Genomic DNA, 24,623 nt, shown 5'->3' with positions numbered 1-24,623 from the left:
TTAGTGGTCCGATATCGACAGCAGAAGTTGGAACAAAGCCTCTTGGGACATAATACTTGAGGGATAATAGTAGAAGTATTGTGCCATTTGTTATGGAGGCTATGGGAGGACAGGATGAAGCACCTTTGAGACTGTAGTGCAGTTGCCAATGGTAAGAAACCTCTGTCCTACAAAGAAGGGTGATTTTTATTTTTTATTTTATTTTTTTAAGAACAAACAGCTTCATCAAAATATATTCTGTCACAATTGAAGGAAAATGAGAGTAGAAGTGTATTCGTCTTTAGTTTTAAAGACCCTTGACGGTTTTAATGCTAAAAGGTGTTGGTTTATGGTGATGTATAGACAAGTAATTCAACTTTCAGTTTGGCTGAATGTTTGTATTGTATTGACAGAAGAGCTGTTGACATTGAGAGAACATGTTGTGAGGTGACTGTCCTTCACAGACTGTGACCTGTGACGGTCACACTGGTCTCCATGTGGAGACTGAGTAACTAGAGCCTCAGGGCCTTTTTACTATAAAATGCTTCCTTCCTTCCTTGAGGTAATACTGTTCTAAAAATTATTGATATATTTTTTGCATTTTCATTGTAGGAAATAAGACTGTAATAACATCAGGAAATGTAGGACATTTGTTCCCAAGTATTCCCACGCATAATAGAGAGATCGTATACAAAGGTAAGCAAGGTTTGAAATGTTTTAGTAAAATATTCTCTGTTTGTGCTTCTTGTGGTCAATTTGCAGTCTACAAATGTATTTATTATGCTCCGGCCCCCCCAACCAGCCGCTCAAGAAACAATCGGCCCGCGGCTGATTCTAGTTGATGATCCCTGCTGTAGAAAGTATCCACACCCCTTTGCACAGTTGTCACATGTTGCCTCACGCCCTGGACTATCAATCCACCCCCTTTGCTTGGACCAATTAAACCATGCCGGATCATGAGATCAATGCTGACTTCAAGGAAGGGTTCATACAGGGCCCTGGCCTGGTGTGCAGGGAGAAAAGAGGGGATTCCAGTGAGCTCACTATCAAAGCACTCCAAACAGGAAATGTCACCACGTCTTGCGAGTGTCTTGATATCGCCATGGAAACCTGTGTGGAGTGTTTTGAGTGTCAGATTGCCTCCCCTAAGGCATTCATTATATTTGGAAGTGAAGTGTATGGTGATGGGAAAAATATAATATAATACAAGGAGCTATATTTTCCTCCCTTGGTTTCAGTTCGGTGAGGTGTTGCACTAAACCCTTTCTCTCCTGTCTTGTTTACATTTTTCATGAAATGTGTGGCTCTCTGTCTCAATGTTCTGAAGTGATTTCCTCTAGTGTCATTTCTGTCAGCTGCACTAGTCTAAGATTGTATGAGATGAAGGAAGCCTACTATTACTGTCGCTTTCAGCCGTCTAGTTATTGTAGATGAGTGAGGACAAAGGAAAGGAAGCCATTTGAGAGTAATAGGACCAACCACTTCCACTACTACCTACTACTTTAATGTTTGCGGAACCAAGGGGATAAGATTGGTACAAACAATATGTTGGTAATAATAGTGTAGCTCCACCTTCAACCAAAGCTCCTTGCAGTCAAACATGTCACCCAAAATGTGCTCAGTCCTCAGTATGCAGTGTGGGAAAATGGAACCGGGTACTAGTCCTCCTGTGCCGATTATTGCTTTCCCCTATGCAGTTCTTTCATGTCTTTACATATTGAGGGGGTAGCTAGGGGGGATGGATGTGTGGTGTCTGGTATGGAAATTGAACTTTTTATTTCTCCCTCATGCCCAAAGACTACAGATATGTAAGTGTGTTACACTAAATGTCTCTCTCTTTTTCCTTTTCTCCTCTTCTCTCTCTCCTTTTTCTCTCTCTCGACAGCAGAGAGAAGAGATGCAGATGCAGGCCCAGGAGCTCCTGAGACAGCTGCGGATCCCAGAGCTGGAGGATGTGCGCCAGTACATGCACAGCCTGCCCGCCAACATGCTGATGGGCGTGGGCGCCCTCGCCGCCCTCACCACCTACTGGTACGCCACGCGGCCCAAGGCCCTAAAGCCGCCCTGCGACCTCAACATGCAGTCAGTGGCCATGGCGGTAAGAGAACGCTTTTGCTACTTTACTTTCATCTATTTTACTTTCAGACATTGGATGTTGAAATCCCAGATTGCCCTTTTAGTGTTCCAGCAAAAATCCCAAGAGCAAAGGCTTCCGTCATTTCTGAGACCACTTGTGTAACAGCATAGGAGGAAGTGATGAGAAATAACGGTCATGGATTTGTCAACAAAAAAAGGCTACACGTGACAAAAGACGACTGTCTAAAGATGCATCAGCGTTCATTACTGTATGGCATTGTACTTGTCCACAGTAAGTTATTCTTGTATACATTGCTGGGGAGTGTTCTAATGTTAACTTGGTTTAAGGAGGTTCAGACGGTTAACATGGGTAGTTTGGACAATGTGTCCCATGTGTTAGTACTGAAGCCTGTAGTCTTTGTCTGCACAGGTTAATATGCAGGTTAATTTTGTTAACAACACTTTGAAGCGTTGGACCAGGTTTTTGTACTTCAACTTTCAAAATATTATATCCTAGTAACAGAGTAGGGGCCAGACAACAAGTGTGCTTGTCTGAGCATGTAGTCTAAGACTATTTACTGTTTTGAGTGAGTCACTGAATGTGTGTGTGCACGTGCACCAGTACAGATTGAAGCATCTTAAGGGACTCCCCCTATTTGATTGGATATCATGTGTAAACCAAGTAAGTCCCTGTATTTATCTTTGCACACCCCCGTGCTGGCAGTGGGAGGACTTGAGAAAGCTGTTCCTGACATTTTGTGTTCTGGCCTACGTAAACACAAAGTTCTTTGCTGTGCCAGCACTACATTCCTCCAGTCCTCATCTGTTATTTTTCCCGTCCTGTGTGTATGTGTGTACCAAAGACAATGTGCGGTGTAATGTGTGGTGTAATGAAAAATACTGTATTGTCTTTGTTCTTTCAGCCAGCCTTCTATTCAACGTACAGTACAAAGTCATTATGCAGACAGATGATTCATTAATAATGGGAAATACAGGGGTGGAGGCAGTCTTCTCTTCTAGCATCTACTGTCAGGTTTTTCTCAGGTGTTTCTAAGTGAAGATTGAAAATGGCAGTTTTTCTCAGGGGTTGTTTCAGAAAAGTTTGAAAATGTAAAAAGGTCTGTCTGTTTGTTTGAGAAGTAACAGTAGCTTTGAACACACACACACACAAACCCTAATGATTTACAGTTCTCCCAGCTGGTCACAGGAGGACCAGAGAATAGGGTGAAGTTACCCTATAGACACTGATCTTGGGTCAGTTTAGCATTTTCCCTATGAATGTTTAAGGTTAGGATTGCGTGAGAGGAAGCTGATCCTAGATCTGTACCTTGAGGAAACTTCACTCAGAGCGGACCAGAGAGACCACAAGGATGCGACTGGGCCTGTCAGCATGCGCCCCTTCCTCACAATGGCAACAATCTAGGCTGTGTTCCATTCCAGATAATTAGAACCCCTCCCTCCACCCCTCCTCACTCACCCCCTTTGTCCTTGTTCACTCCACTTTACCCAACTACAACTTGACTGGTGAAAGTGATCTTCTAGATCTGAAAAGCAGATCTTGCCTCTTCTCTGCCTCACTCACTCACTGTGAGAGGAAGGTGGCCAGTTTCTCTAACCTCTGCCACTCCAGGTAGCTTAAGCTGGTTTTATTTAGTCATTTCAGATCCTCAAAGGGGGAGTGAGCTAGGGGAGGAAAACATCTTTAGCCCGTGGGCGTGTATAAATAGATTTATTTAGCATAGAATGATCATTATTTGGTTAATAATGGGGGCCTGAAGGGAAAAAAATTATGGTCTAGTGTGGGGGCCTCGACGGGGGAAAAAATGGTCCGGTGTATTAGAAGTACCTGGGCCAATTTTCAGGTCCTTGGCGGGAAATGAACGGAAATGAGGAGTAAGTATCAATGGAGAGTAGAGGGAATCATTGAAGTTTTTGACGTACACACTGTACAGTTCCCCCACCCTCATTACTCAAGCAAAGAATTGTTGTATTCCTCCATAACTTAAGATGACAAGTTTCAGTCAGAGGAAATGCAATTGGGAGTTAAATGAACATCCAGTAATGCATAAATTTGATACTTCACCCAAAATATACCTGACCTTAAGCTTACTATAACTGTACAGTGGCGCACTGTACAGTATACTCCTGAGTGGCGCAGTGGTCTAAGGCAATGCATCGCAGTGCTAACTGTGCCACTAGAGATCCTGGTTCGAATCCAGGCTCTGTCGCTGCCGGCCGCGACCGGGAGACTCATGGGCGGCGCACAATTGGCCCAGCGTCGTCCAGGGTAGGGGAGGGAATGGCCGGCAGGGATGTAGCTCAGTTGACAGAGCATGGCGTTTGCAACGCCAGGGTTGTGGGTTCGATTCCCACGGGGGGCCAGTGTAAAAAAAATATATATATGTATTCACTAACTGTAAGTCGCTCTGGAAAAGAGCGTCTGCTAAATGACTAAAATGTAAATGTACAGTGTGTAGGCCTACATCATCATAAACTTGAATAATCAGTCCTTCCTTCTCCTTAGGTAAATGTGAGTTAGGCATGAGGTGAGTTCGCCATGCCGACCCCACTATATTCAGAGGGAATTCATGTGTGTTACCACAGCTGCGTACATACCGCCACAAGCAAACACCAAGGCGGGACTCAGCGAACTGTACAAGATCACAGGCCAGCAAGAACCTTTTCACCCGGTAGCAGTCTTTATTGTTGTGACTTTGACCAAGCACGTCTAAAACTAATTTCCCCAAAATATCACCAACATGTATCCTGCCCCACAAGAGGATCCAGCGTGCTTGACCGTGTATACACGAACATCCGTGACGTGTACAAAGCCATCCCCCGCCCCCACTTCGGCCAATCAGATCATGTCTCTGTTCCTACTCCTCGCCTACAAGCAGCGACTCGAGGGAGCCAGTGAGGTGCTGGACAGAGGAGGCAGACCCAATGCTGCAGGATTGTTTTGAGAATACACTACATGACTAAAAGTATTTCAATCAGTATGTGGACATCTGCTCGTCGAACATCTCATTCCAAAATCATGGGCATTAATATGGAGTTAGTACCCCGCTTTGCTGCTATAAGTCTCCACTCTTCTGGGAAGGCTTTCCACTAGATGTTGGAACATTGCTCCGGGGCTTCCATTCAGCCACAAGTGAGGTCGGTCACTGATGTTGGGCTATTATGCCTGTCTCGCAGTCGGCGTTCCAATTCATCCCAAAGGTGTTGATGGGGTTGAGGTCAGGGTTTTGTGCAGGCCAGTCAAGTTCTTCCACACCGATCTCGACAAACCATTTCTGTATGGACCTCGCTTTGTGCACAGGGGCGTTGTGCACGAGGGCCTTCCCCAAACTGTTGCCACAAAGTTGGACGCACAGAATCATCTAGAATGTCATTGTATGCTGTATATATTTCCACTTCACAATAACAGCACTTACAGTTGACCGGGACAGCTCTAGCAGGGCCAAAAGTTTACGAACTGACTTGTTGGAAAGGTGCCGTCTTATGACGGTGCCACGTTGAAAGTCACTGAGCTCTTCAGTAAGGCCATTCTACTGCCAATGTTTGTCTATGGCATGGCTGTCAATTTTAGAAACCTGTCAGCAACTGGTGTGGCTGAAATAGCCGAATCAACTAATTTGAAGGGGTGTCCACATACATCCATCAACATTGAGGAATATGCATTAGGAACACAGGCTTCATTAGAAAATGTGTTGATGTTATACCCACAATAACAATCCGGACATACCCCCAACCAAAAACCCTGGAGGAACGGAGATATGCGTACACTGCTGAGCGCCCGTACTGCAACATTCAATGTCAGCAGAACAAACCCAGATGACTCGGTGGCGTGTGACTCGTACAAGGCAAGCAGTGACGAGCTCTGAAAATCCATTAGGGACTCAAAAAGACAATACAGAGCCAGACTATACCAAGCCATCCAGGAAGACTCTCGCTGCTCCGCACGACCAGGTGCTTTTGCTCTCCAAGGCCGACATGAGAAACTCTCAAAATAATGAATACTCACAAAGCCGCCGGCCCAGATGGCATCCCTGGCCAATGTGTGCTGACCAGATGGCAGGCATCTTCAACCTGTCACTGTCCCAGGCTGTAGTGCCCACCTGCTTTAAGGAGACCACCTTCCCAGTGCCCAAGAAAAACAAGGTGACATGCCCGTCGCGCTCACCTCGGTAATCATGAAGTGCTTCGAGAGGCTAGTCATGGCCCACATCAAGGCCAGCATGCCAGGCACGCTGGACCCACTCCAATTTGCCTAACCCTCCAACAGATCCACGGAAGATGGTATTTACACGGCCATAACACATTTGGACAAGAGGAACACCTATGTGAGCATGCTGTTCATTGACTACAGTTCAGCATTCAACACTATTGTTCCCTCCAAGCTCAACACCAAGCTCAGAGCCCTGGGTCTGGACACCACCCTCTGCAACTAGATCCTGGAATTCCTGACAGGCAGACCACAGGCTGTGAGATTCGGCAACAACACCTCCTTCACACTGACTCTTAAAACAGGGCCCCCCCAGGGTTGTGTCCTCAGTCCTTTGCTGTACTCCCTGTTCACCCACGACTGCGTGGATTTGCACGACACCAACTCAATCATCAAGTTTGCTGACGACACCATAGTTGTAGGCCTGATCACCAGAAACGACAAGTCCACCTATAGGGAGGAGGTAAGTGAGCTTGCATTGTGGTGTCATGACAACAACCTCTCCCTCAATGTCAGCAAAATAAAGGAGTTGATTGTTGACTTCAGGAAGCAGAGGGAACATGCCCTGATCCACATCAACGGGACTGCAGTAGAGTCATAAATGTAAGTTCCTTGGCGTCCACATCACTGAGAACTTGTCATGGACCAACAACACCACCACTCTTGTCAAGAGGGGGCAACAGCGTCTCTACTTTCTAAGGCGGCTGAAGAAATTCGGCATGCCGCCCCGGGTGCTCTCCAAATACTACCGTGGCACAATTTAACGTAGTGACAGGTTGCACCACGGCCTGGTACGGGAATTGTTCCCTTCCACGACCGCAAGGTCCTCCAGCTGGTGGTGAAGACAGCCCAGTACATCACTGGGACCGTGCTCCCACTCATCCAGATCATCTACTCAAAACTGGGCATGAGGAAGGCACTCGGCGTCAAGGACCTCACACACCCCAGCCACGAGCTGTTCTCTCCCTTACTGTCAGGTAAACTGTATCGGCGCAGGAGGTCTGGTCCAAACTGGCTCAGAGACAATTTCTATCTACAAGCCATCAGACTGCTGAACACTTGAACTGGACTAACCATCTGCTCTGATTATCCGCAACTTATCACACATGCACTCACTTATGTACACACATATATATATATATATATTACATTACACCAAACATTAGGAACATCTTCCTAATATTGAGTTGCATCTACTACCATACTCCGTTAAAATGCACTTCAATCTTTTGTCTTCCCCATTCACCTTCTGAATGGCACACATACACAATCCATGTCTCCGTTGTATCAAGGCTTAAAAATTATTCATTAACCTGTTTCCTCCCCTTAATTTACACTGATTCAGGTGGATTTAATAAGTGACATCATTAAGGGATCATAGCTTTCACCTGGTCAGTCTGTCATGGAAAGAGCAGGTGTTCTTAATGTTTTGTATACTCCGTTCATGCCGTTCATATTCATGCTACACACATCACAACTGTTGCTACCAGGCTCTTATTATACTGCTCAATTTACAGTGAGGGGAAAAAAGTATTTGATCCCCTGCTGATTTTGTACGTTTGCCCACTGACAAAGAAATGATCAGTCTATAATTTTAATGGTAGGTTTATTTGATCAGTGAGAGACAGAATAAAAACAAAAAAAATCCAGAAAAACGCATGTCAAAAATGTTATACATTGATTTTCATTTTAATGAGGGAAATAAGTATTTGACCCCCTCTCAATCAGAAAGATTTCTGGCTCCCAGGTGTCTTTTTTTTAATACAGGTAACAAGCTGAGATTAGGAACACACTCTTAAAGGGAGTGCTCCTAATCTCAGCTTGTTACCTGTTTAAAAGACACCTGTCCACAGAAGCAATCAATCAATCAGATTCCAAACTCTCCACCATGGCCAAGACCAAAGAGCTCTCCAAGGATGTCAGGGACAAGATTGTAGACCTACACAAGGTTAGAATGGGCTACAATACCATCACCAAGCAGCTTGGTGAGAAGGTGACAACAGTTGGTGCGATTATTTGCAAATGGAAGAAACACAAAATAACTGTCAATCTCCCTCGGCCTGGGGCTCCATGCAAGCTCTCACCTCGTGGAGTTGCAATGATCATGAGAACTGTGAGGAATCAGCCCAGAACTACACGGGAGGATCTTGTCAATGATCTCAAGGCAGCTGGGACCATAGTCACCAAGAAAACAATTGGTAACACACTACGCCGTGAAGGACTGAAATCCTGCAGTGCCCGCAAGGTCCCCCTACTCAAGAAAGCACATATACAGGCCCGTCTGAAGTTTGCCAATGAACATCTGAATGATTCAGAGGAGAACTGGGTGAAAGTGTTGTGGTCAGATGAGACCAAAATGGAGCTATTTGGCATCAACTCATCTCGCAGTGTTTGGAGGAGGAGGAATGCTGCCTATGATCCCAAGAACACCATTCCCACCGTCAAACATGGAAGTGGAAACATTATGCTTTGGGGGTGTTTTTCTGCTAAGGGGACAAGACAACTTCACCACATCAAAGGGACGATGGACGGGGCCATGTACCGTCAAATCTTGGGTGAGAACCTCCTTCCCTCAGCCAGGGTCGTGGATGGGTATTCCAGCATGACAATGACCCAAAACACACAGCCAAGGCAACAAAGGAGTGGCTCAAGAAGAAGCACATTAAGGTCCTGGAGTGGCCTAGCCAGTCTCCAGACCTTAATCCCATAGAAAATCTGTGGAGGGAGCTGAAGGTTCGAGTTGCCAAACGTCAGCCTCGAAACCTCAATGACTTGGAGAAGGTCTGCAAAGAGGAGTGGGATAAAATCCCTCCTGAGATGTGTGCAAACCTGGTGGCCAACTACAAGAAATGTCTGACCTCTGTGATTGCCAACAAGGGTTTTGCCACCAAGTACTAGGTCATGTTTTGCAGAGGGGTCAAATACTTATTTCCCTCATTAAAATGCAAATCAATTTATAACATTTTTGACATGCGTTTTTCTGGATTTTTTTGTTGTTATTCTGTCTCTCACTGTTCAAATAAACCTACCATTAAAATTATAGACTGATCATGTCTTTGTCAGTGGGCAAACGTACAAAATCAGCAGGGGATCAAATACTTTTTTCCCTCACTGTATATACTTGCCCTCATCCCCCTCTTCCCCAATACACGTGTAAATATTTGACTATAAACTGTGCCTTTCTGTATTATACATATGCCATTTACTTTCTGTTCATACTCTTATCATTTACTGTTTCATTGGACGATGTATAACATATGACTAATAAACGTGAACCCATAATATTTGGAGCGTGCTAACATGGGTCCTACCATACCCATTGTTTTTGCACTAAACCATGCTGTAGCCAAGTATAAATAACCTGAAATCTGTGCTGATTCTTTTGCTCCATAGAATACTTATTTGGTATCCATAAGATAGGTAATGTGTGTGTGTGTGTGTGTGTGACGGAACTACCATTATAAATATGACAAAACCACGATGATCAAGTTTCTGTCTCTGTGTATCTGTCTGTGTCAAGTCAGCCTGAACTGTCTCATTGTGGCCGAAATAGGATCTGGGGAATGCCTTTGGATGTTTGGCTTATCATTTCAGCAAGCTACATAAAAGTGATTCCTGAGTGTAGCAGCTAGACCACTTGCAACATTTTAACCCAAGGGTTACACAGAGAGCATGTCTGTTTTGCTGTCTATTTTGCTAAGACATGAGACGTGTTTCTTTATAACCTGCTATACTTTGTTATAGGTCTTATATCTTCACTGACATAAGGACAAAAACGTTTTTGCAGCTACTGAACAGTTCATAACCTTGAAGGCTTTGTTTGAATGCAGGAAGTTAAGAAGCCTGGAATAATGAAATGTATTGAAAGTCTCTGATTCAAATTCTTGGTAAAAATATTTCTAGCCTTTTTTTTTTTTTTTTTTTTTTTTTAAACCATGGTCCTTGGGATACACAGTGGGCAAGCATTTTGTTCCTGCCCAGCAGTAACACTTTCATTTCAATGGATCAAGCCCTTGGTTAATTGAATCCGGTGTGTTCATACTGGGTTGGAACAAAAGCCGGATTGAATAAAACTACTCTAATTAAGTGATGGCCAATAAATCTTCCCCTTGCGAGGACCGGTGTGGATGCATGCCTTTGTTCCAGCCAAGCAGTTACTATTCTACTAATCACCTAATCATAATCGTCAATCAAAACTTTGGGTACTTGAATTAGATGTGATGCCGCTTGGCTAGAACAGAAGTCTGCACACACACCGGCCCTCACAGGGTAAGACTGTCCTGTCCACCCCAGCTCTAAGTGGATCAGTTATTTCAGTGGCACATACTGTACACCTGGGTCCTATTCAGTAGGGTGCACTGTAGCAAAACGGAAAACAAAAATGTGCAATTTGCATTTCAAAACATTCATAAGACCCAACTTCTTAACGATGCCTCACTGTCGTCACAGGGTGACGGTTACGTCAGGCGGTCCATTCTGAACAACAGCGACGAACACATGACTTACTACTACAGTGACGCGCGGACCATGTACGAGGTCTTCCTCCGAGGCTTGCGGGTGTCCAGTGAGTACTCTTCCACAAACAAATCAACAAACACTGTTTTTTGGGGGGGTATATTTTGTTTTGTATCAGGCATGCAGCAACAGACAAGTCATACTCTTAATAGTAAGCAACTGTATTAGTAAATCTATATTTTGATCATTTGAATAATATACAGTTGAGATATCTATCTACAGTTGAAGTCGGAAGTTTACAAACACTTAGGTTGGAGTCATTAAAACTTGTGTTTCAACCACTCCACACATTTCTTTTTAACAAACTATAGTTTTGGCAAGTCGGTTAGGACATCTACTTTATGCATGACACAAGTAATTTTTCCAACAATTGTTTACAGACAGATTATTTCACTTATAATTCACTGTATCACAATTCCAGTGGGTTAGAAGTTTACATACACTAAGTTGACAGTGCCTTTTAAACAGCTTGGACATTTCCAGAAAATGATGTCATGACATTAGAAGTTTCTGATAGGCTAATTGACATCATTTGAGTCAATTGGAGGTGTACCTTCAAACTCAGTGCATCTTTGCTTGACATCATGGGAAAATCAAAAGAAATCAGCCAAGACCTCAGAAAAACAATTGTAGACCTCCACAAGTCTGGTTCATCCTTGGGAGCAATTTCCAAATGCCTGAAGGTACCACGTTCATCTGTACAAACAATAGTACGGAAGTATAAACACCATGGGACCACACAGCCGTCATACCGCTAAGGAAGGAGACGCGTTCTGTCTCCTAGAGATGAACGTACTTTGGTGTGAAAAGTGCAAATCAATCCCAGAACAACAGCAAAGGACCTTGTGAAGATGCTGGAGGAAACCGGTACAAAAGTATCTATATCCACAGTAAAACGAGTCCTATATTGACATAACCTGAAAGGCAGCTCAGCAAGGAAGAAGCCACTGCTCCAAAACCGCCATAAAAAAGCCAGACTACAGTTTGCAACTGCACATGGGGACAAAGATCGTACTTTTTGGAGAAATGTCCTCTGGTTTGATGAAACAAAAATATAACTGTTTGGCCATAATAGCCATCGTTATGTTTGGAGGAAAAAGGGGATGCTTGCAAGCTGAAGAACACCATCCCAACCGTGAAGCCCCGGGGGTGGCAGCATCATGCTGTGGGGGTGCTTTGCTGCAGGAGGGACTGGTGCACTTCACAAAATAGATGGCATCATGAGGAAGGAAAATTATGGGATGTATTGAAGCAACATCTCAAGACATCAGTCAGGAAGTTAAAGCTTGGTCGCAAATGGGTTTTCCAAATGGACAATGACCCCAAGCATACTTCCAAAGTTGTGGCACAATGACTTAAGGACAACAAAGTCAAGGTATTGGAGTGGCCATCACAAAGCCCTGACCTCAATCCTATAGAACATTTGTGGGCAGAACTGAAAAAGCGTGTGCGAGCAAGGAGGCCTACAAACCTGACTCAGTTACACCAGCTCTGTCAAGAGGAATGGGCCAAAATTCACCCAACTTATTGTTGGAAGCTTGTGGAAGGCTACCCAAAACGTTTGACCCAAGTTAAACAATTTAAAGGCAATGCTACCAAATACTAATTGAGTGTATGTAAACCTCTGACCCACTGGGAATGTGATGAAAGAAATAAAAGCTGAAATAAATCATTCTCTACTATTATTCTGACATTTAAAATAAAGTGATGATCCTAACTGACCTAAAACAGGGAATTTTTACTAGGATTAAAATTCAGGAATTGTGAAAAGCTGAGTTTAAATGTATTTGGCTAAGGTGTATGTAAACTTCCGACTTCAACTATATATATATATATATATATATATATATATACATACATACACAGTGGGGAAAAAAAGTATTTAGTCAGCCAACAATTGTGCATGTTCTCCCACTTAAAAAGATGAGAGAGGCCTGTAATTTTCATCATAGGTACACGTCAACTATGACAGACAAAATGATTTTAAAAACTCCAGAAAATCACATTGTAGGATTTTTAATGAATTTATTTGCAAATTATGGTGGAAAATAAGTATTTGGTCAATAACAAAAGTTTCTCAATACTTTGTTATATACCCTTTGTTGGCTATGACACAGGTCAAATGTTTTCTATAAGTCTTCACAAGGTTTTCAAACACTGTTGCTGGTATTTTGGCCCATTCCTCCATGCAGATCTCCTCTAGAGCAGTGATGTTTTGGGGCTGTCGCTGGGCAACACGGACTTTCAACTCCCTCCAAAGATTTTCTATGGGGTTGAGATCTGGAGACTGGCTAGGCCACTCCAGGACCTTGAAATGCTTCCTTCGTTGCCCGGGCGGTGTGTTTGGGATCATTGTCATGCTGAAAGACCCAGCCACGTTTCATCTTCAATGCCCTTGCTGATGGAAGGAGGTTTTCACTCAAAATCTCACGATACATGGCCCCATTCATTCTTTCCTTTACACGGATCAGTCGTCCTGGTCCCTTTGCAGAAAAACAGCCCCAAAGCATGATGTTTCCACCCCCATGCTTCACAGTAGGTATGGTGTTCTTTGGATGCAACTCAGCATTCTTTGTCCTCCAAACACGACGAGTTGAGTTTTTACCAAAAAGTTCTATTTTGGTTTCATCTGACCATATGACATTCTCCCAATCCTCTTCTGGATCTTCCAAATGCACTCTAGCAAACTTCAGACGGGCCTGGACATGTACTGGCTTAAGCAGTGGGACACGTCTGGCACTGCAGGATTTGAGTCCCTGGCGGCGTAGGGTGTTACTGATGGTAGGCTTTGTTACTTTGGTCCCAGCTCTCTGCAGGTCATTCACTAGGTCCCCCCGTGTGGTTCTGGGATTTTTGCTCACCGTTCTTGTGATCATTTTGACCCCACGGGGTGAGATCTTGCGTGGAGCCCCAGATCGAGGGAGATTATCAGTGGTCTTGTATGTCTTCGATTTCCTAATAATTGCTCCCACAGTTGATTTCTTCAAACCAAGCTGCTTACCTATTGCAGATTCAGTCTTCCCAGCCTGGTGCAGGTCTACAATTTTGTTTCTGGTGTCCTTTGACAGCTCTTTGGTCTTGGCCATAGTGGAGTTTGGAGTGTGACTGTTTGAGGTTGTGGACAGGTGTCTTTTATACTGATAACAAGTTCAAACAGGTGCCATTAATACAGGTAACGAGTGGAGGACAGAGGAGCCTCTTAAAGAAGAAGTTACAGGTCTGTGAGAGCCAGAAATCTTGCTTGATTGTAGGTGACCAAATACTTATTTTCCACCATAATTTGCAAATAAATTCATAAAAAATCCTACAATGTGATTTTCTGGAATTTTTTTTCTCAATTTGTCTGTCATAGTTGACGTGTACCTATGATGAAAATTACAGGCCTCTCTCATCTTTTTAAGTGGGAGAACTTGCACAATTGGTGGCTGACTAAATACTTTTTCCCCCCACTGTATATATTGCAAAAACCAGGCAAGGGAACCACAACACATCTATTTGATAATAACATGCCTAATTTGATTGAAATCACCACTTGCCATATTATACAGTTGTTATCATACCCTAAATTCCTATAGGTAGAGTTTCAGGCTTTCTTACAACTTTTTCATGAAAGTTGTTCTACTAAAAATGTTTGTCTGCATCATGCTATTCTTTTCAGCAGCACCCTCTATTTGCATATAGTAATTATTCTCTGGAAGATATGTCGGCAGAGTTGCACCAATGGTTGATACCAGAACTGGGTTCAAATACTATTTGAAGTCTTTCAAATACTTTTAGCCTTTGCTGTTGTCTGCCTGGAGTGCCAGATGGAAGGATTTGCACGTGTGCATTCTATTGGTTTCATTGTACCAGGCAAGCTCAATCAAGCACAGACAACGTATTTGAAATGATTTCAAATAGTATTTTAACCCTGGTCTGGTTGTAACTGACTTGTGGTTTATTGTCAAATCAAATCAACGTGTATTGGTCGAGTACACAGATTTGCACATGTTATTGCAGGTGCATCAAAATGCTTATGTTTTGAGCACCAACAGTGGAGTAATATCTTACAATACACACAATTCTAAACTTTTGTATTAAGTTGTGAGAAGAATATCATATAAGGACCATGGTTTTCCATCAATAAGCATGTAGTGAACCGCAGTGAGTTTGTTGTCGTCACCAAGGCACGGCCTTTTACTTTCCAGATGATGGGCCCTGTCTAGGATCGAGAAAACCCAACCAGCCTTACGAGTGGCAGTCATACCGAGAGGTGAGCTATACTGCCAATTATTTTATAATTTTTTGTGAGATGAAAAAGTAGTTCCAGTTGGTTTCTCTAAGGGCAATGGACTTTAGACATTTTACAGCCTAGTTTGGTAATTAGTTAGTTCTTCAGTCACAGTCAATTTTAACAATTAACAAAGGGACTGCATGTCCCAATTAACTGAATAGGATATATAGACAATTAACAAATGAGAGATTTTCCCAGTGCCCATTTTTTTATATAGATGTTTTGTTTATTTTTTTGAAATCCATATCAATGAGTTTCCTCAAACCGGTATGGTTCATATGATTGTTCAAATGGGAAAATCAAAGCATCTTTGCTGTTTGTTTTGTGAAGGTGGCAGACAAAGCTGAGTGCATTGGCTCGGCTCTTCTCCACAGAGGGCACTCCCCGACTGGAGACAAGCATATCGGCATCTTTGCCCAGAACAGGTCAGAGGTAAGAGGAATGAGCAGGAACAATTCTTCTTTCCCTCCATCTTTCTTGCACACTCTCTTGTTTTCAATTGTGCACACATCACCTTTTACATATTCACTGGCTGAGTCTGAATACCTGTACTTGCGTTCTAAATAGTATGCTTTTTGGTAATGCGAAAATAGAAAGTTTCATAGTATATAATATTTCAAATGTAGCATGCTTTAAATTCCAGGATGTCATATTTATTTCGGCTTCTCATCTACAGTTGAAGTCGGAAGTTTACATACACTTAGGTTGGAGTCATTAAAACTCGTTTTTCAACAACTCCACAAATTTCTTGTTAAAAAACTATAATTTTGGCAAGTCGATTAGGACATGTACTTTGCATGACACAAGTAATTTTTCCAACAATAGTATACAGACAGATTATTTCACTAATAATTCACTGTATCACAACTCCAGTGGGTTAGAAGTTTACATACACTAAGTTGACTGCCTTTTTAAACAGCTTGGAAAATTCCAGAAAATGATGTCATGGCTTTAGAAGCTTCTGATAGGCTAATTGCCATAATTTGAGTCAATTGGAGGTGTACCTGTAGATGTATTTCAAGGCCTACCTTCAAACTCAGTGCCTCTTTTCTTGACATCATGGCAAAATCTAAAGAAAGCAGCCAAGACCTCAGAAAAATTATATTGTAGACCTCCACAAGTCTGGTTCATCCTTGGGAGCAATTTACAAAAGCCTGAAGGTACCACGTTCATCTGTACAAACAATAGTACGGAAGTATAAACACCATGGGACCACGCAGCAGTCATACCGCTCAGGAAGGAGACAAATGTACTTTGGTGCAAAAAGTGCAAATCAATCCCAGAACAACAGCAAAGGACATTGTGAAGATGCTGGAGGAAACAGGTACAAAAGTATCTATATCCACAGTAAAACAAGTCCTTTATCGACATAACCTGAAAAGCCGCTCAGCAAGGAAGAAGCCACTGCTCCAAAACAGCCATAAAAAAGCTAGACTACGGTTTGCAACTGCACATGGGGACAAAGATTATACTTTTTGGAGAAATGTCCTCTGGTCTGATGAAACTGTTTGGCAATAATGACCATCGTTATGTTTGGAAAAAAAGGGGGTTGCTTGCAAGCCGATGAACACCATCCCAACCGTGAAGCACGGGGTGGCGGCATCATGCTGTGGGGGTGCTTTGCTGCAGGAGAGACTGGTGCACTTCACATAATAGATGGCATCATGAGGAAGGAAAATTGTGTGGATATATTGAAGCAACATCTCAGACATCAGTCAGGAAGTTAAAGCTTGGTCGCAAGTGGGTCTTCCAAATGGACAATGACCCCAAGCATACTTCCAAAGTTGTGGCAAAATGGCTTAAGGACAACAAAGTCAAGGTATTTTAGTGGCCATCACAAAGCCCTGACCTCAATCCTATAGAACATTTGTGGGCAAAACTGAAAAAGCATGTGCGAGCAAGGAGGCCTACAAACCTGACTCAGTTACACCAGCTCTGTCAGGAGGAATGTGCCAAAATTCACCCAACTTATTGTGGGAAGCTTGTGGAAGGCTACCTGAAACGTTTGACCCAAGTTAAACAATTTAAAGGCAATGCTACCAAATACTAATTGAGTGTATGTAAACTTCTGACCCACTGGGAATGTGATGAAAGGAATAAAAGCTGAAATAAATCATTATCTTTACAATGACTGCCACGCCTTGATCGAGAGAACTCTTGTTGGTTGGGTCAGGGTGTGAGTTTTCTGTTTAGTTTCTATGTTTAGGATCTAGAATTGTATTTCTAGGTTTGGCTGGGTGTGATTCCCAATCAGAGGCAGCTGTCGCTCGTCTCGGATTGGGGATCATACTTAAGTAGCCTGTTTGCAATCCTTAGTTGTGGGATCTTGTTCCGTGTATAGGCTGGTTTTGTGTATAGCCTTGGACTTCACGTTACGTTGGTTTGTTGTTTTGTCAGTGTGTATTCAGTTAATTAACATGTTCGCATACCACGCTGCACCTTGGATCGTCTCTCAACGATTGTGACAATTATTCTGACATTTCACATTCTTAACATAAAATGGTGATCCTAACTGACCTAAGACAGGGAATTTTTAAAAGGATTAAATGTCAGGAATTGTGAAAAACTGAGTTTAAATGTATTTGACTAAGGTGTATGTAGACTTCCGACTTCAACTGTAGTGTGTTTGACAACAGCTGATAGTCAGATAAGGTGACGGGCTGTATCAAAATTAACAAATGGCAGGGAACAACCCAACTTGGCATTAGATGACACCTCAGTATGGATGAGCCTGGTATGTTGATTTGTTGCTTACTGGATACATATTTACTAAACAGTTGATAATAAATAGTATGAGGGATGGTTTGTACATAGTACAGTCGTGGTCAAAAGTTTTGAAAATGACACAAATATGAATTTTCACAAAGTCTGCTGCCTCAGTTATTATGATGGCAATTTCCATATACACCAGAATGTTATGAAGAGTGATCAGATGAATTGAAATTAATTGAAAAGTCCCTCTTTGCCATGAAAATGAACTGAATCAACAACGAAAAACATTTCCACTGCATTTCAGCCCTGCCACAAAAGGACCAGCTGACATCATGTCAGTGATTCTCTTGTTAACACAGGTGAGAGTGTTGACAAGGACAAGGCTGGATATCACTCTGTTATTCTAACTCAATCAGAATGACAGACTGGAAGCTTTAAAAGGAGGGTGGTGCTTGAAATCATTGTTCTTCCTCTGTTAACCATGGTTACCTGCAAGGAAACACCTGCCGTCATCATTGCTTTGCACAAAAAGGGCTTCACAGGCAAGGATATTGCTGCTAGTAAGATTGCACCTAAATCAACCATTTTATCGGATCATCAAGAACTTCAAGGAGAGAGGTTCAATTGTTGTGAAGAAGGCTTCAGGGCGCCCAAGAAAGTCCAGCAAGCGCCAGGACCGTCTCCTAAAGTTGATTCAGCTGCGGGATTGGGGCACCACCAGTGCAGAGCTTGCTCAGGAATGGCAGCAGGCAGGTGTGAGTGCATCTGCACGCACAGTGGGCAAAGACTTTTGGAGGATGGCCTGGTGTCAAGAAGGGCAGCAAAGAAGCCACTTCTCTCCAGGAAAAACATCAGGGACAGACTGATATTCTCCAAAGGTACAGGGATTGGACTGCTGAGGACTGGGGTAAAGTCATTTTCTCTGATTAATCCCCTTTCCGATTGTTTGGGCCATCCGGAAAAAAGCTTGTCCGGAGAAGACAAGGTGAGCGCTACCATCAGTCCTGTGACATGCCAACAGTAAAGCATCCTGAGACCATTCATGTGTGGGGTTGCTTCTTAGCCAAGGGAGTGGGCTCACTCACAATTTTGCCTAAGAACACAGCCATGAATAAAGAATGGTACCAACACATCCTCCGAGAGCAACTTCTCCCAACCATCCAAGAACAGTTTGGTGACGAACAATGCCTTTTCTAGCATGATGGAGCGCCTTGCCATAAGACAAAAATGATAACTAAGTGGCTCGGGGAACAAAACATTGACATTTTGGGTCCATGGCCAGGAAACTCCCCAGACCTTAATCCCATTGAGAACTTGTGGTCAATCCTCAAGAGGTGGGTGGACAAACAAAAACCCACAATTCTGACAAACTCCAAGCATTGATTATGCAAGAATGGGCTGCCATCAGTCAGGATGTGGCCCAGAAGTTAATTGACAGCATGCCAGGGCGGATTGCAGAGGTCTTGAAAAAGAAGGGTCAACACTGCCAATATTGACTCTTTGCATAAACTTAATGTAATTGTCAATAAAAGTATTTGACACTTATGGAATGCTTGTAATTATACTTCAGTATACCATAGTAACATCTGACAAAAGTATCTAAAAACACTGAAGCAGCAAACTTTGAAGACCAATACTTGTGTCATTCTCAAAACATTTGACCACGACTGTATATACTTTTAGCGAGAACGATTTCGGACACGGCGTCAAAGCTTCATCAAATTTTACCCCTGTACTGATGTTATCCATGTCCTCTCCTACAGTGGACCATTTCAGAGCTGGCCTGTTACACGTACTCCCTGGTGTGTGTCCCACTGTATGACACGCTAGGCCTCGAGGCCATTGAATACATCGTCGACCAAGGTATGTCACAGGGCAACCACAAACACCATCTGGTACAAGGTCACACTAGTGTGGCCTGATATCCAAAATCGACCCCTAGACTTTGATATAGAAATATAATTTCTAGAACAGGAAAGACCCCTTGGACTATGGCAATTTGACTCATGGGTACTGCACTCAAGATTCTATATTGAGGCAGTTATTTAGAGCTGAATGGGTTGGATAGATGCAAGTAATATGGTAGAAGGTGGAGCTATTACCATAGATCATATACCTATTGAATCCTTACAGATCTACATGATGTGCTACAGTAGCTACGTTCATCACTGGCTAACGTGTCTGTCTTGGCTTCCTCACCAGCTGTAGAATGAACTAGTATCAACCAAAAGACAAGGCGGCCCTTAAAGATTTGTTTATGATATAGAAGTTATCATTTGAACATACTTTACAGTTTGTCATATAAACCTGTTATGAAGCATTATGATTCACTGAAATCTTACCATAACATTGAAAACGTAAAGGAAATGTAATCTGCAAAAACTGTCATTAGATGACAAGTCATGGTTATGTCACTGTTGTAGGCATTATACAATAACATTCAATTATTGTGTAACTCAATTTCTCAGGAAAAAAGACTGGACTGTACCTCGCACCATTACGACCATCACGGAACATTAAAAAAAGTTGACCCCCCAAAAAAAGGACAAATAAATAATCCAGTGCCATCCCATGTTTTCAGCCGCCATCTCTACGGTGATCTGCGACTTGGCGGACAAGGCGCGGCTCATCCTGGACTGTGTGAGCGGCAAGGAGCACACATTGAAGACCATCGTGCTCATGGAGGCCTTCGACGAGGAGCTGGTGACCCGTGGGCAGCAGAGCGGCATCGAGATCCTCAGCCTGAAGGATGTGGAGGTAGGCTCTAAAATGTAATGTACTTCTATGTTTACAGTAGTCTCGTTTAGCAAAGGCTCTTATCCAGAGGCTCATTGAGAAAACCAGCATGTTCGAGCAGGGTGAGGCACAGAATTGGTCATTTTGATCTATTTTCTCTAGATTTATGCATATCCCAGCTATGTTTTCTTATGTTAGTGAGCTAATGTTTCAATGCGGGAAGAATTAAACTGAATTATGTGCCATTTTGTGTCTCATGTTTTCTTTACGGTTTCTTTGTCACCCTCAGGCTGTTGGCAAGACCCACCACCAGCAGCCATTGGTGAGTAGGACTGTACAAATCCATATTGTGATTAATTCAAACAGTGGTGATTTAATGAATCCCAAAGAAACTGTGATTTTACTATGTTATTTGTTTGAATATCTGGTATGTCTGTACTGTTAAAATAACTAGCTACTAGTTCGCTCTTAAATATATTTTTGGTCTGCTGTAGCCCCCATCACCGGAGGACCTGGCACTCATCTGCTTCACCAGTGGAACCACAGGTGTGTGTGTGTGTGTGTGTGTGTGTGCATTAATTCTGCTTTTGTGTCATTACTCTGTATTTCACAATTTGCATATCCCACGTTAATCAATCAATCAATCAAATGTATTTTATGAAGTCCTTTTTACATCAGTAGTTGTCATGAATTGCTTTACAGATACCCATCCTAAAACCCCATAGAGTAAGCAATGCAGAGGTAGAAGCACAGTGGCCAGGAAAAACTCCTTGGAAGGCAGGAACATAGGAAGAAACCTAGAGAGGAACCAGACTCAGAGGGGTGGCCAGTCCTCTACTGGTTGTACCGGGTAGACATTTAAGAGTACCATTAAGGCCAGATTGTTTTTCAAGATGTTCATAGAGGACCTGCAGGGTCAGAAAATAACCATAATGGCTATAGAGGATGCAAACACTTCAAGTCTCTATGGTCCGATGGCTTTTCATAGTCAGGGATTCAAAGTAGTATGAACAGACTTATTGCAAAAGCATCACTGTAGAAAAATAGGCCATTACACTGACCTGTATAATGTGATATATTAATACAATTAGTATGATAGTCCAATGTGAAGTAACACACACTGACATACTGTGTATATGCAAGTACATGCATGATCAGGAGGATGTGTGTTACACTTGGACCCTCGTGACAAGAATGATCCAGTTGATGAAAAGCGGTACTAATCCGTTGTGTTTCCATGAATGGAGACTCTCCCACACACATTAATTAGTCACTCTATAATTAGTGACATTGTATACTGGAAACGTGATACATCTACCCATCAAGATTTAATAAACGGTCACTTGTTTTATTTGACTCACCAGGAAACCCAAAGGGTGGAATGCTTACACATGGCAATGTTATCGCCAATTGTGCTGCTTTCATCAAGATAACAGAGGTAAACTAACCATGGGTGTTTTGGTTTAAACGGCAACCTCTGTCTGTTTTGTGATGCTAACACATTATCAGAGAAGTGTTTTTCTTATAACAGGAAGTCGATTTTATTAAACCTGGTAACAATAGAAAACCTAGCTCCCTGTCTTAAAAACAGCAATTTTTATCTTAACATTTGCCTCTGCTTAGTAAAACAAAATGGGGGCTTTTATTATGCTTAGTGTCATGTTAATATGTACTGGTGTATTCCACACTGTGGAAAGCTGCTATTTTCCAAGCCTTCCTTGTACTTCCTTACATCCCCCTGCTAAATGCCCTTTAAAATCCAGCCAGTTATTTTTTTCTCGCTCTTGTTCCTCAATCTTCGTGTTGACTTTGACTTTCCTGTCTGTCCTCTCCTATCCATTCCTTCTTCCTTTTTTCCCTTCCATATCTTTTTCCGCTCGGTGTCTACTCAGAGCATACTCAAGCTCAGCCCTAAGGATGTGCTCATCTCCTTCCTACCATTGGCCCACATGTTTGAGAGGGTTTTTGAGGTAATGCAATGCCTGACGTGTGTGTGTCTTCCGCAGGTGCACTGCATGCTGAACCTCCACGACATTCACATGTCCTACCTACCTCTAGCACACATGTTTGAGAGGGTAGTGGAGGTACGTACGGAAACTGATAGAATGAGGAGAATGAAGAACCCCTCGTTTCTTTTCACCCTTGTTGAAACAGAGACATTTTGTGTGTTGTTTTGCCCATGCTACAGACTACTAGTACTGTATTAGCGGACTGATACAGCAAAGGCCCAGTGCACTACTTTTGTAAGAAAAAAATAAACACTTTTTTTTGTTGTATTCAGATTTTTTTTTAGGGGGTGCTGCAGCACCCCTATATATATGTGTATTTGACCTTAACGCGGCAATCAGCAGTAGAAACAATAACAAATCGGCCTGCCGACACCTGGTTCTGTAAAAAGCTGAGGGATGGGGCTGGAGAAATGTAATCTCTCTCAAATTCATAGACCGAGCTATGGATGCAAGGATTGACCATCCATGATTTCAACATTTTTTAAATTGTTTACCTTGTTTTGTTGCTATATAGTGTTTTACATTTTCTTTGTTTACAAACATTGGAGTAAAACAAGCTTATATTTTGGGCTCTGATGGGGTATGACAGTTGGACTAAGCTCATCAGGCATAAGTTATATTCTTCAAGAATCAATATATGTATGTATGTGTATGAGACCATATCTCAATCATTCATTAATTAATTTAAAAGTCCAAAAATGGATGTAAGAAGCAGATTGCCCCTTTTTTAGATACTTGCGCTTAGCTTGATTTAGTTTGCCGGGTACCATGGAACCAATGGAATAGTCACAAAAGTGCAAACTCAAAGCTAGATCACTTAAAATATATTAAACATATTTTACACATGTACTCAACATTTAACGAACACTCTTCCTTTTCATCTGCCGCCTCCTCCCCCGCCACCAACACCCTTCTCCAGGGAGTGATCCTGGTGCACGGTGCCCGGATTGGCTACTTTCAGGGGGACATCCGGCTCCTGATGGACGACCTGAAGACCCTGCAGCCCACAGTCTTCCCTGTGGTCCCCCGCCTGCTCAACCGCATGTTTGACAAGGTCAGATATACTGTAGACCCTGAGGGATGTTTTCGACAATAATATGATTGTATCACTTAGTACCAGTAGCTGGATTTATTTTAATTGGACATTAATAAAAGACTAATAAAATGTATTGGAATAGTTGTACATGTGTATCGAAACCTTTTTTAAAGCATGGGTGGGTGTGGCAAATGGTTTGTAAACCAAGATGCTTCATAAACATTGCAAAGGCGGGTTGGACTGAATTCGACCACAAAGGTTTCAAATAGCTTTGGGGTTTGATATGTTGTTGAATACTCTCTCTTCCTTGGAGAAGGGGCGGTATGTAGCCCAGAGGTCGGACAGGCGGACCAGCAGCCGGACAGTTCAAATCCTGGGCTGGGCAATAAAAGAGCAAACTTAACTGTCAACCAACGGGCTGCTGCCTTACAAATTGTAGCTACTCATCCACTCCAGTTTTGCCCTTAACAAAGGCACAAGGTCGGGAGCAGGGCAAAATACGAATATCCTTTGCAAGATGGAAAATAATATCTTATTTGTCTGTCTCTCCTTCATAGATCTTCGGACAGGCCAACACGCCACTGAAGAGGTGGCTGCTGGTTTTCGCCTCCAGGAGGAAGCATGCAGAGATGATGAATGGTGTGGTCAGGAAGGACAGCTTGTGGGACAAGCTTGTCTTCCAAAAAGTCCAGGTACCCATGGATAGGCACCCAATACTCACGCTAGAAAGGACAATGTTGACTTTAATGTTGCAACTTACATGAGCTAAGTTTCGGGTTCTGGGTGAGGATTAAGGATAGGGTTTTTTCATTTAGTTAGGATTGTGAGTATCGTAAAGACGAGGGTTAATGGTAAAAACAATTGGTGCTGAGAAAGTGCCACACATTAGCGTTTTCCATCATGGCAAATTTGTATGAAGCGTTATAATGCAACCCTTGATTGATTGGGGGGAAAGAAGGAAAATAAGGATTACTTTTATACTATCCCAGGTATTCCTTAGAGGTAGGGTTTCAAGTGTCTCCGGAAGGTGGTCAGTGACTCCGCTGTCCTGGCGTCGTGAGG

General features: G+C 42.8%; 1 protein-coding gene across 5 annotated transcripts in view; it reads left to right on the top strand.

Moving 5' to 3' along the window:
* Positions 1 to 24,623, top strand: part of acsl1a (acyl-CoA synthetase long chain family member 1a) — a 55,827-nt gene that overhangs the window by 19,068 nt on the left and 12,136 nt on the right. For 2 of the 5 annotated variants that reach the window (XM_084155552.1, XM_084155551.1), the window contains exons 2-13: positions 1,865 to 2,077; positions 10,730 to 10,844; positions 14,983 to 15,047; positions 15,399 to 15,500; positions 19,544 to 19,643; positions 20,362 to 20,537; positions 20,806 to 20,838; positions 21,011 to 21,062; positions 21,881 to 21,954; positions 22,523 to 22,600; positions 23,445 to 23,579; positions 24,119 to 24,253. In XM_084155552.1, the coding sequence (XP_084011678.1) occupies positions 1,877 to 2,077; positions 10,730 to 10,844; positions 14,983 to 15,047; positions 15,399 to 15,500; positions 19,544 to 19,643; positions 20,362 to 20,537; positions 20,806 to 20,838; positions 21,011 to 21,062; positions 21,881 to 21,954; positions 22,523 to 22,600; positions 23,445 to 23,579; positions 24,119 to 24,253 (1,266 nt within the window). In that variant the 5' untranslated portion in view covers positions 1,865 to 1,876. Of the gene's footprint in view, positions 1 to 77; positions 152 to 589; positions 676 to 1,864; positions 2,078 to 10,729; positions 10,845 to 14,982; positions 15,048 to 15,398; positions 15,501 to 19,543; positions 19,644 to 20,361; positions 20,538 to 20,805; positions 20,839 to 21,010; positions 21,063 to 21,880; positions 21,955 to 22,522; positions 22,601 to 23,444; positions 23,580 to 24,118; positions 24,254 to 24,623 lie in introns of those variants that run through there. The other 3 variants (XM_084155550.1, XM_084155553.1, XM_084155554.1) reach the window with 3 other exon arrangements.

Source organism: Coregonus lavaretus, assembly GCF_964263955.1.
Source record: "Coregonus lavaretus genome assembly, chromosome: 38".
NCBI classification, from domain to species: domain Eukaryota; kingdom Metazoa; phylum Chordata; class Actinopteri; order Salmoniformes; family Salmonidae; genus Coregonus; species Coregonus lavaretus.
This window is presented reverse-complemented; position numbering and strand designations above follow the sequence as displayed.